Raw genomic sequence first — 12,789 nt, 5'->3', positions numbered from 1 at the left:
GGTGTACCTAATAAAGTGGCCGGTGTGTGTGTATATATATATATATATATATATATAATAATACATTTAAAAAAAAGAAATACTATAGAAATACATATTGACTGGGAGAGGCTGGCAGCGAACGTTAACTGCCATCCCTCCCAGTGTATTGGACGTCTAGCACCGTCAATGGCTCTGAAGCCTGAGCATATACAGCCAGTACTATCCTTGTCAATGGCAGACAATGAGTTAAAAGGACATTCCAAGGGTAGTTAGTTACTTTTGACCTAACAAGTGTAAAATACATTTTTACATGCAATATAATGGGACATGCTTTGTGTTTGTTAAACCTTTCCATTTTCAAATCCATCATCTGTCATTCACCATGTAAAAGCAAAATCATATTAAGTACGATACAGCCTATGAGGGGAAATTTTCCAAGTACATGGGACTTAGTGACTGCCAGGAAGCTGGGTGGAGAGCAAGGTGTCTCCCAGTTGAAGTTGGATGTAGGGGTTTCGCAGCCCGTTCTCTAGCCAAGGCCTTCAATATTTTAGGCAGCGAGGGAGAGAAGCGGAGAGCCATCTGCAGTATAACCGATGCGGCAGAGAGAGCCTCAAGATGGCTGTGGCTCAAGAGAGGAGAGCCATGGTGTCATGGTAGCTCGCCATCTGGACACAAGCCGGGGTATGATCAACCTCGACTGGGTCACCTGGAGGAGGGTGTATGATGTTGAAAGACCCGAAACACCCGATGATTCCAGGAACATCACTGAAGATGTGTCCAGATGCATCAGTAGATGTATGTACACAGTATATTTAACTGTATACTTACCATACATGTCACTTTCCCTCACAGGTTAAATTTCACACATTCAAAGCTATATCTATGGCCAATTCATTTTTAAGTAGAACAAAATAAACAGAAAAATACCTTCCAGCGTCTTTGGAAACAGACACAGCAACTTCCAGTCCAGAGGCAGTTACCCTTTTGCAGACCGTTTCCATGTCAATAACGGAGTCAATACAGTCTGGCCCTCCCACAACGCAACACTGCGAATCAGGACAGAAACTACTGTTGTCCAGGCCCTTGTAGCCATGATTTCTTCCACACTTCTCTAAAGTGACAGTGGTGGCCATCCCTGATACCCCGACATGAACAACCAGCTGTAAAATAAGAAAGGGGGATGGGGGGCAAAAAAATAACAGTTTGTAGTATACGGTATACCTTCCCAAAAACTGCTGTTTTGGACTCACCAGTATCAAGAGCAATTTATTTCAATGTTTCAAACGGTTTCTCACTTACCATTGGATGATACTTCTTCCACAGTGAGGGTACTAAACTCTGCACTGTCTGGTACTCTACAGGAACCTCATACACTTCCAAGTCAACTTCAGTGCCGAGTCCAAGCTTCTTCAACTCCTGTCAGAAAACACACACACACCCCAACCATTCAGGTTCACGTACTTGGGTCCAAGACAGATTTGTGTTACTAATACTGTACAACTTACTGTTGGGAATCTGTACCTCGTGATTCAATTAAAATGCACTGGGCTAAAAATCAGTCTTGAATCAATGCCTATTTTTCCTAGTAAATTATATATTTTTTTCTTATTGTCTCAATACATATTACTTTTGAAACAGTATTTGTAGTGACCGTAACCCACATAAAATAGTAAATTCGGACTTTTTTTGCGTCAGTGAACACATCTTCAACGAGCACATACTTTCATGATTTAAACAAATTGCAGATACATCAACCTCCATCATGTCACGTTCTGCTACTGGTTGGATTGTGTTTTTGTTGCAGACCTGGTCGTGGTGGGCGTGTCCGACGTCTCACCTGAATCCAATGCAGGCTCATCAACACGGCATTTAAGCGCTGGTGATCTCTGAGAAGGCTGCCGAGATATTATTCTTGCTGGTCGCCATTTGACATCCCTGCATTTCGAGTAACTTGCTATTTTGGTAATTTCGCCCCCTCCGTGGGTTTCGGTCGCCTGTCACTTTAGTTTTGTATGCCTCTACCTTGTGCAGGTATGTGAGTGTATTTTAGTTATTTTATTGGCTCTGCCTAGCACCTTGGTTTACCTTCGCGTCTGTATATTGATCCCCGTCGACCTCCTGTCACGGACCCGTTTTGTTATTTCCCCTTTTTGCTGCGATCGCGTGTTTTTTGTTTTGTATTTAATAAACCCTTGTACGCTTACTTCAGTCGTTTGTTGTCTGTTGTGAGGTCCAACCTTGTTTCCGCGTTCGCGGACCCTAACACATCATTCAGTCATCGTATTCTTTTTGGCTTGTCCTTAACTCATTGGCTGCCGTTGACGGCCATAGGCGTCCAAACCATTTCAACTGGGAGGGCTATAAGCCTTCCCACTTCAAATGGATTGGGCATCTACTAGCAAGAGGGATGAAAACTGGGCTATTTAATTGGATGTCTCAATGGCACTGAAAGGGTTAATATGTTCATCGCTGTGTTGCCGCTTTGTTCAGGCAAGAAGCAAGGTGCACACGACATGAGTGAGCGGATAAGAATATAGTGAAAGCAAATGTTCACTCCAAGTCGAAGCCAAATATGACACGTAATTTTATCAAAACCGGCAATTTTAGTGACAGTGGCAAAATCAAATGAATATTTTTTTTTTTTCCACCTTTTACAAGAGAAAAAATGAATTGAACTACATTGATATATCCGATAGTCTAATTCCATATCACATTTGAAAATATATCATTTTTACAAGAATATATTGCCCAGCCGCATTACAGTTGCGTACTGACACCCCTTAATTAATCTTATTGCTTATTGACGGTCTTATCTTTGATGTCATTATCATAGAATAGAATGGAATGGAATAGACTAGAATAGAATAGAATAGAATAGAATAGAATAGAATAGAATAGAATAGAATAGAATAGAATAGAATGCCTTTATTGTCACTGTACAGAGTACAAGATTTGAAGGTATCCCACATTACACTGAGCGTTAAGAAAAGAATCAGGTGTATTAAGCAATAGACCAAAATACATAAACGAGAGGCTGGTATTTTCAATTAGAAACAACCTATGGTATAATTATGTGATGTAATAAGACAAAACTATACATTTGCAGGCTAATTTTAGCTCCTAGCAACGTGGACTTGATTAAAATAAGAATTTCAATCTTTAAACTGGTACCAATTTACCACATGGATATTTACAGAACTGGTAAGGAAATGTGTCTTTTTTTTTTTTTTTTTTTTTTTAAGATAATTTCTGACGTCTTGGTGACATCCCTATTTGAAAAGGCCTTTATTTTTTAACACTTCACATTTTTTAAATTAATTAATTAATTTTCTTTTAGAAATAATGTAAATTTGAATTGCTAGAAGATGTTTATGGAACGTTTACTGATGAAATATTAAATTTTCACCTCTAGGGCTGCAGCTATCGATTATTTTAGTTTATTAAAGTCAATTAATCTATCAACTACTTAGTTCGAATAATCGATTAATGAGATTAGGACCATTTAATGCGTTGCAGAATAATTACATTTTAGGAGATGTAATACAAAGGCTTGCTAAGATTGCACTTTCAAAAGAGCATGAAATGCAAATACAAAATAAAATTCCTGAGTGTTTCTTCAAACAATGCAGAATTGCATTTTCATTTAAAAATAAATTTAAATACCTGAGCTTAGTCTCAAATGTTAAAATAAATAAATAAATAAATGAGGATCCAAGTTTAACAAGAGAACAACTGGCTAACTTCAACTTGCATAGCAAAGGTCCGCTAGCTTAAATGCTATAAAATGCTTCTTTTTTTTTTTTTTTTTTTTTTTTTTTTTTTTTACAATGCTCTTAACAAACCGTTCAAACACACATTCCTACAAAAAATGTGAAATATACCTATGAACCAAATTACAAAGGCATAAAAACAAACATTAGGTCAATCAAAAACTTACAACCATATGTTGGCCTTACCAGAGAGAAGCTAGATTCAGCCATGTTAAATGACTTATGTCATATTTACTGTTGCCACTAGAGGGCAGTGTATCCACCCAAATCAATAAAACTAAATGCAAACACTTTCAAAACAAACCATTACAACGGCTCTCTAATGAACCGAATACTAGAAGTAGCAAAATTAGTTGGAAGCTTTTTTCTAATCGAATTACTTGGGTTAATAGATTAATCATTGCAGCACTACGGTAAATACTTTTGCCCTCGATCTCAGAAACTCCCTGTGCGACTTCTGACTCATTTGCTATGCCAGGTAACTTATGAATTAAAGCTGTACTTGTTGTCATTTGAAAAGCAATCAAGCAAAAAGAAGATAACTGTGTGTCAAATTCACAGGCAAAGGACCAACTCCTCCCCCATTGACTTGCAGGACAAATGGCCCTGTACACTGACCCCCACTGCCCAATGCTCGTTTGACCATGTCTGTGACCCCACTACAAAGCTGCCTTTTGTATGCCTTTAATATCCTTATCAAGTTTGTCTAGACACCCTGACAACTAACATCCACTCTACTCGCCCCTCCGCACCCCCCCCCCACACACACACACTTTGAGGAGCCCCAGCAGTACCTCCAGGCACCTGCATTGCTGTATTGTGGGAAGAAATTCCGTACATTAACATGGTTAAAAGGTCAAACTTATGTTTTCAGTGTCACATGAAGGCTGATTGAAAATAAAATCGACTAAAATGTTAAGCCAACAAAGCATGTAACCTCGATTATGATTTTTACCCCCCTTTTTGCTCATGTAAAATTCTGGTGCGTATTAACAGTGGTCACTCACCTGTACTGCAACCCAGCTGGCATTGACTGTGTGCTCTCCGAAAGGCCCAAAACCTGCAAAATATTGACTGTTATTTCAAGAGCATGTAGGTATGAGCCAAATACCGGCTTAATGGTCTACACTACAGCACAATTAAGAACAAAAAAAACCAAGGTTAAAAACAAAAACGCGAAAACTGGCACTTCACTTGAAGTGAATTCACACACGCACAGAGGAAAACTAGAGAAACGAACACATGACACGAATGGTTAAGAAAATGAGGGATGGTAGTAGGAATTTAGGAAAAAGAATCTGGACACATTTCAATTTTATTGAAAAAAATATGCATGAACAGGGGTGTCAAAATTAAATTATAGTGTTTTGTTTGAATATCATTATTATTATTTTGTGTTTTATTTCTTGTGTATTTATCCATTCCAGTTTTTATTTATATAGCTGAACCCTGATGCTGCCAGGCCTCTGCTGTACTGTATTATATTCAATTGTTTGTTGAAGCATTTGGTTGAATTTGAGCAGGTAAGATTGCCTCAAATTCATTATCCTGCAGTTTTTATCAGCAGGTACATGATAAAAAAATACAAGGAATCTAGCTCCATTGCAGCCATAAATGCCCATGACACTGAACAGCTGAACAACCAATTGTCCCATTTCATTTGATAATGGTGGTGGAGCAGGGCATTACAAAAAGTAATGGGACAATCTTGATTGTATCATTTCACAGTGGCGTGGTACAGAGCTGGAATGAAATTTGTATAGATGTCCAAATATGCATTCACTTAACTGTATTTGTGTCACTATGTCACTAGCCAGGGTTAGCTTTGAAGTCATATTGCTTCAGCCTCTCAATGTAGCACCTGCACGATTTGCCGTGCTCATGTGCAATGGGTCTGCCACCTTTGACTGCAAACCACAGCAAAAACAGTATTACAAAATACTCCCAGATCATGCAATCAATATGAAAGATATATGTAATATACATCAAAGCTAGGTCTTTCTTATGATACAATGAAATATAAATCTCGTCACTGCGGCTGTCTACTTCTGGTCTAGGAAAAGCGTCACTGTTTACTTCCTGGTTGGCTGCTACGTCAGCACTTCCAAGTATGGTCACGCTGTCACTGGTGAGGGATTCTTTCAGTCGGTTCTAAATGGCTCTAATAGGCATTGCTTTGTGCCAATTTTCACAGGAATTTAAGCAAGTAAGAGGTGTTTGCATATCTTTGGGGAAAAAAGAAGGTGGTCCATGAAGACCCCTTCCAACACCGTTAAAAAAAACAAAAACATCCCGCTTTGCAAAAGTGGGTGAGCACAAAACGGGGCACATGAGCACAGAGCTACCTCCACACCGTACAGCATACACTCTTGGATGACTTCCGCTTGGGGTAATGACACTAAATGAAGTTTCCCATAATGCATTGCACCGCTAGTTAATGTGGAAATATTGGACTGTTTACCCTGCTAGCCTCTGGTAATAGGTTCTGCAGAATTACCAGGTTGAAGCTCATAAAGTTTTGTCCCCGTGGCCATGAGACTGTTAAACTACAAATCCCCCTCATAATGTCTACACGACAAGGCAACAGGGGTGACAACACAAAAACTTTTCCCGAGAGCCCTATCGTTTACATGGTAACGGCGTTTTGGGGAGCTGAAAACAGAAAAATTAGAAAACGCCTTCCAGAGTGAAAATCTTGAAAACACACCCTCAAACAGTTGACAACGCAAAAGTGAGTTGTTTGTGACAATTGACTTCTGTACTCCAGAACAGTAGGTGGCGATAAAGGTCCAATATTTTTGTCAGTGAAGGTGGTGAAGATACTGATGACGCCAGTGCACGCGGACAGTCCGACAGTGCATGGAAACATTCGTCAAGTATTAACTTTGGAAGAGGCCTAACTAGACATGTGCCGGTTACCGGTTTCACGGTTTACCGTGGTGTGAAAACGTCGCGGTTTCAAAACCACTAAAATTTTCCGTCATACCTTAGTACGGTATTCGCTATTTTTCATGTGCCAAAATGCAGCCGAAGTGGCTTGGTGCGGCACCGCTCACCCCTTCCCGTTTGTTGCCGTGAGTGTCACTAAACAGCCAGCAAACCCAAAAACAAATCCTCCAAACACAAGGCGTACTTTTCTTCAATTTATTGAGCTCTCAATTCGTGGTGAAATATATAAATAAATACATTTAAAACGTTGTACAATTGTATTTTTCCACGTGTGATTAGGTTCAACAGGATAGCAGTAGCACCATTAAAAAGTTCGCCAAAAACAAAACACACATTTTCCTTTCAAATTCAATATACAAACTAACTAAAACTTACAAAGACGAATGTTAGCCTAGGCTAAACTGGGAGAGCAGCTTCTTTTATGTCTCACAGCCGCTGAGTGAGAGAAAAGCTTGAATGAAGGGGGATAGAAAAAGAATCGCGTCAAAGATCGCTAATTGAGAGAGGAGGTCTCACTCCACACTTTTTTTTTTTTTTTTTTTAGATGAAACCTTTCCTCAACAATATTTGCATTTTAACTAATTTATAAACCTAACTCATACATTTTTAACTAACTTACTAACTTATGAATTCTTTGTTCTTTTTAACACAAAGGCATGGCATCATGTAGACTAGAGTTGACACAGTGGCTGAAAATGGCGAAACTTCACTTGAGCTTCCCCCCTCAAAAAAAAGTCATACAGTATATATTTTTAATTTTATTTAGAAGTGTTTTTACTTTTTATAGCAATTATTTTGTTCTTACTCTAATATTGAGCAACTTGAGCTGTGGCTATAGTCTAGGTTCTATTTATTTTAATTTTATGTAATATTTGTTATTTTTTGTTAATTTATTTATTTTCACATTATATTCATGTTCCAATTTGCAAATATGTTTTGAAAAAATCCTGTTCAATGGATTAAAAAAAATTTTTTTTTAACCCATACATCTCAAAATTATGGAGCTATAATTGCAATACCGTGATAACGTGAAACCGCGGTATTTTTGCTCACGGTTATCGTACCGTGAAAATCTCATACCGGCACATGCCTAGGCCTAACCGCGTTCTACATTATTCAACAGCTCGACCTCATCATCAGTCCACACAAAATTATTGTGCCTGATGTGCTTTGCCATGTTGTTAAATGACCAAGACGAAAAAGGAAATAGAAGAAGGGAAGAGTTGCACGCAAGAATCCAGTTTTGGTGGTGCTGCCCCTACTCATTGGGAATGCATACTGCATCGGTAAATTGGAGGTTTCATGCACTTCTGCACTTACGTGTACACGCAGTTTTACCCACACATAACGATCATGTCAACAAGGAATTAAACATTGGCAAAACGTCACTTTTGCCTTATTGCGGAAGATAGTTGTCATGTAAAAGTGGCCTCAGACAGTTTACTTATTTACCTATCACTGTATATTGAAATATTGTGTCATGTTGTGAACCTCCTCCTAGTTTGCTCGTTTTGCACATTCCTATTGCACTGTTGTACAGAACTCCAATTCCCAGATGTTTTCTTCACATTTTATTATTTTATTCATATTTTCAATTTACTTTTATTACCGTATTGGCCCCAACACAAGACGGCCCTGATGATAAGACGACCCCCTCTTTTTCTAGACTCAAGTTTGAAAAAAGACTTTTTGAACACCAAATTGATTTTTATACAGAAAATATTTACAGTACATCTGAAACAAATGATTATAACAATATATTTGAGAGAAAAAGCATGTTATTTTGCCTCATTCAAATCTTAATATCTGAACATTTAAATATGTAAACTAAAGTGCAATCACATTCGTAAATGAATGGCTTCTGGTTTTTGAAATGTAAATAAACCAGTCTATTGTGATAAAACAACAAAATTGCAATAACTGCATTAACCATCAAAGTGAAGTCTAACTGTAACTGTAGTCTTGAAACAAATCTGAGTAAGGAAAAACATTTCAATAAAATCATGCAAACTGGTTAAACTTGAGAGTAGCTGAGATCTGTCATGACAGAACATCGCTTCAATGATATTTAGCACCATCTAGTGTTGTGAATGGGTATAATGTCTAGACCGCGAATATAAGACGACCCCCTTTTTTTCAGTCTTATTTCAATGCAAAAAACACCGTCTTATATTCGGGCCAATACGGTACTTTTTAAAAATGTTATTGTGCGGGTCAAATGCAACGACATTTTGTTCTGTATTCACTTGTGCGTACCAGAATGTCATATAACGTTCGTCCCTCCGTCCACCTATCAATGTTAATCCTTGTTCAATGTGTCTTTTTTAACTGTTAGGTTACAGTTTTAATATAGCCGTTAATTTAGAAAACAATGAAATATGTGCCCGAGTCTCTCAGATATTAGCTACGTTTGCATTTCAGTTTTTTGCAAAACAAAAGTGCTATTCAAAAACTTTCGACAATGTTTCCATTGAAAGCTGTTTATCGGAACGCCACATAACTCTCCTGAAGTCTTATCCTACGAGATTTTACTGTCATTATTCAGTACCTTTGCACTACTATGGCTACATAGTAGAGCCGCGCGTTTTACCGAAAATTTACCGTTACCGAGATGGTTCACGATGACCGCTGTAATTTTATGCTCCTGAATGATATGGACCGCTTGGATGTGTGTGGAAGCGATCACTATATTTATTTAGTTTTTTGACGCGCCATGAAAATGAGTGACTTCCGTCTTCGGTCTTGCATTGAGGAGGAGGGCGCTGTGACGTGTACGGTAGAAGACGTCCTCTTCACTATACAGCCTACTGTTGTGTATAAGGACGAAGGATTCATCTGATTTTGCGGATTAATACGTTTATTTTTCGCATCACGCCAGCCAAATGGCTGCAGAAAAATCATTCTGTATGAGGGAGAGGCGTATGCGCCTTTTTGGAGTTTCAAAAGGTTCCCATTCACCGTGGATATTTACTGTGGGACCATTGGACTTACGAGGAAGTGAGTAAACATCTTGTTTTGTATTATGTCAAATACGAACACAGCGATTACAAAGTAAACACTACAAACTTTCTTTAAATAAAGGACTACTTACGTTTGATCATTGATAGGCATGTAAAAAGCTCTCCTCAAGCACATTAGCAGCACGGTAGCTGCACAACAACTGCAGCCACCCTCCTCCCGGGAACGAACTGTAAATTGCTCTCCGCTGGGCGGTTTGCCGATCCGCGAAGACAATCGACAACCCAGTCGTCATGTCAATAAATCCAGGCTAGTTATGTGTGATTTTCCGCTTCGAAGACTTTGAAACATCACTCGGTTCGGGTTAGCATGTCGGCTAGCTGTCACGCCTTTTGGTTTGTTTACATTCTCCGAAGCCAGGGAAGGGAAATGACATATGTCCAATTTAGGTGTCATAAAATATCGTTCGGGTGGTGCGACAGTAAAGGTGAAGTCGACAGTTTTGACCATTATGGAGTAATTTTGCCATGTCGTCCTGAATAAATGCATTTTTATTATTTCATATTCCATTTAGCACAAGACTGTTATTTGTCATGACCATGCCATTTATTTAGCAATTGGGGAAAATACTTGGATAAAAAGAATATCCTGTAAAAATATTGAAGTAAAGAGACCGAAACAAAGACTTTTGCAGCTCTCTTCGTCGCGTTTTCCTCGTTGTGAATAGTTCCCCCTCGACGGGCTGACTGGTCCTTCTCAAGCCATTTATATAGCTATTGGGGAAAAATACTTGGATAAAAAGAATATCCTGTAAAAATATTGGAGTAGAGAGATTGAAACAATGACATTTTGCGGCTCTCTTCGTCGCGTTTTCCTCGTTCTGAATAATTCCCCCTCAATGGGCTGAATAGTAAAACTGATGAGCCCAGTCTACCGCTGACGTCATCCACCTGTTGGGGACGCTAAAGCCCTATAATGGTAGGCGTGGCTAACCAGCAGATTAAAAGACTAATTTCTCGTCATCTGCGCTTTGCTAAATTGTTGTATATAGTCGAATCGTCTCAAATTATGATTCTAATTCACATAATAATGCCATTTAAGACTTTTTTTCTCCTGTCGTATGTTCTTTAAGTAACATGCTATTTTTCGCAGTAGGAACTTGAAGTAAACACTTGTGTTAAGTGATTATGACTCAGCAGCCATTAACAATAAGTCGTCTGATACTCGGTTGAAGCCCCTCTTGCTGTAAGTCATTTGTGTTACAATGACATTTTTGCTCAGTGTCCAGAGCAATATTTACAATGCTGAACATTATTCAAGTCATACAAGCCGTTTTAAATATTTATACTTGAATGCTAATTGTTTACAAGATATTTTTAATACATAACGTTTACACTGAATGTACAATTGTTAAATATGTTAAATTGAAAGCTAGTAAATAAAACAATGAGAAATGGCTCATTTGTATGTCATGCATTTATTCAGATTTTTTCAAATTATATAACAGTCCACTTGGGCGGATTTATCTTCATTTGTTGTAATTGAGGTAAATCTGCTCAGTTTATCTTGATAAGTACTAAAGGCCATTACGCCCAGCCCTAATACATAGTTCCATGTACTTATGCATTACATCCTAAATTTACTTTTGTTATAGTGGCTTGTTTGTGCAAAGACTAGAGTGGCTTTTAAAAGCAGAGTCAATACCCACTTGTGTTACCACTATTAACTAACTATGGCTGAAGTTAACAGTACAGTTGACAAGCAATTCAAAACAATGTATTTTTTTCCCTTTTTTTTTTTTTGTTCTATAGGTGAAGTCATATTTAGGTAGCACAAGTGTTTGAGTATTTCTTCATCCGGGTATGTACAAACTACAGTTAACATGATGTGAATAGCGAATAATTTATCCGTTATCCAAACCGGTACCGGACTGCAGAAGCATGATTTATGAGTATGGACTTGACAAAAATGATGCTCCACAACAATGTTTCAGTTAATTCCAATGAGAACTTCTATCATTAAATTGATTTCAAAGTCAACAAGTGTCATGGAGCAGATAGTGTCCAACTTAGTGCTGCAACGATTAATCGATTAACTCGAGTATTCGATCAGGAAAAAAAGATTCAAATTAAATTTTGCTGCTTCGAGTATTCGTTTGATTAAAGTAGCGTTGTAACGGTTTGTTTTGAAAGTGTTTGCATTTAGTTTTATTGATTTGGGTGGATAAACTGCCCTCTAGTCCACCACATTTCACGTGGCTGAATCTAGCTGCTCCCTGTTAAGACCAACATAAGCTAGAATTTTCTTTAAGCTAATGTTTTTTTTTCCATGTATGCTTAAAGTATTTTAGCCGTTTTTTTTTTGTGGGAATATGTGTCTGAACCATTTGTTAAGAGCATTGTAAAAAAAAAAGTTAGCGTTTTATAGCGTTTAAGCTAGCGGACTTTTGCTATATAAGTTAGCCAAATGTTCTTTTGTTGTACATAGATCCTCATTTTTAAATTTTTTCATACCGTTTGAGGCTCAGCTCAGGTATTTTAATTTTTTATGTTCCTTATCCGATTACTCGATTATTCGAACTAACTAGTTAATCGATTAATCGACTAAAATAATCGATAGTTGCAGCCCTAGTCCAACTTCAGATGATCCTCTCTGTGTTTGTGACAAAGTCACTTCTGAAAAAAGTTCAGATTGACCACATTTACATTGAAGGATTCACATCTTTGTTTTAAACCTTTCAAATGACCAACATATGAACGCTTAACATGCTGTGTTATCCATATCCATATTCAATATTCCTAAGAGGATGAAAAAATATTTATCTACCTCTCAATCTTTCTATGACCTGCAAAAGGAGTAGCAACAGGCCAGAGATATTACCTCATGTAGCCTTGTTTATATTGAACTCTATAGTCAAGCCCCCCCTCCACCATCACTCAAAGTGTCAGCGGGTCCCTGGGGGTTGGGTGGAGGGAGGATCCGTCTGTCTGACAGGCTTCTGAATAGGAGCAGAGTGAGGCGTCGGTAGTTGCCAGCCGGCAAGCTATTGTGAGGAGGCCGTTCCCAGGCATTTTATACATCTAGCATCAGCTGGAACGCCTTTGTGTCTGGAAACAGAATCAACTCA

The 12,789-nt window shown here is 38.2% G+C and overlaps 1 protein-coding gene across 7 annotated transcripts in view; it reads right to left on the bottom strand.

Moving 5' to 3' along the window:
- Positions 1-12,789, bottom strand: part of LOC130918630 (pyroglutamyl-peptidase 1-like) — a 44,488-nt gene that overhangs the window by 6,495 nt on the left and 25,204 nt on the right. For 6 of the 7 annotated variants that reach the window (XM_057840490.1, XM_057840494.1, XM_057840492.1 and 3 more), the window contains 3 exons: positions 4,763-4,815; positions 1,285-1,401; positions 913-1,145 (listed from right to left, as the gene is read on the bottom strand). In XM_057840490.1, coding sequence (XP_057696473.1) covers positions 913-1,145; positions 1,285-1,401; positions 4,763-4,815 — 403 coding nt within the window. Of the gene's footprint in view, positions 1-912; positions 1,146-1,284; positions 1,402-4,762; positions 4,816-5,543; positions 5,663-12,789 lie in introns of all 7 variants that reach the window. The other variant, XM_057840495.1, reaches the window with a different exon arrangement.

The sequence above is a fragment of the Corythoichthys intestinalis genome, chromosome 7 (assembly GCF_030265065.1).
Source record: "Corythoichthys intestinalis isolate RoL2023-P3 chromosome 7, ASM3026506v1, whole genome shotgun sequence".
Lineage (NCBI taxonomy): Eukaryota > Metazoa > Chordata > Actinopteri > Syngnathiformes > Syngnathidae > Corythoichthys > Corythoichthys intestinalis.
The sequence above is the reverse complement of the archived record's forward strand: the minus strand, read 5'-3'. Positions and strand labels throughout refer to the sequence as shown.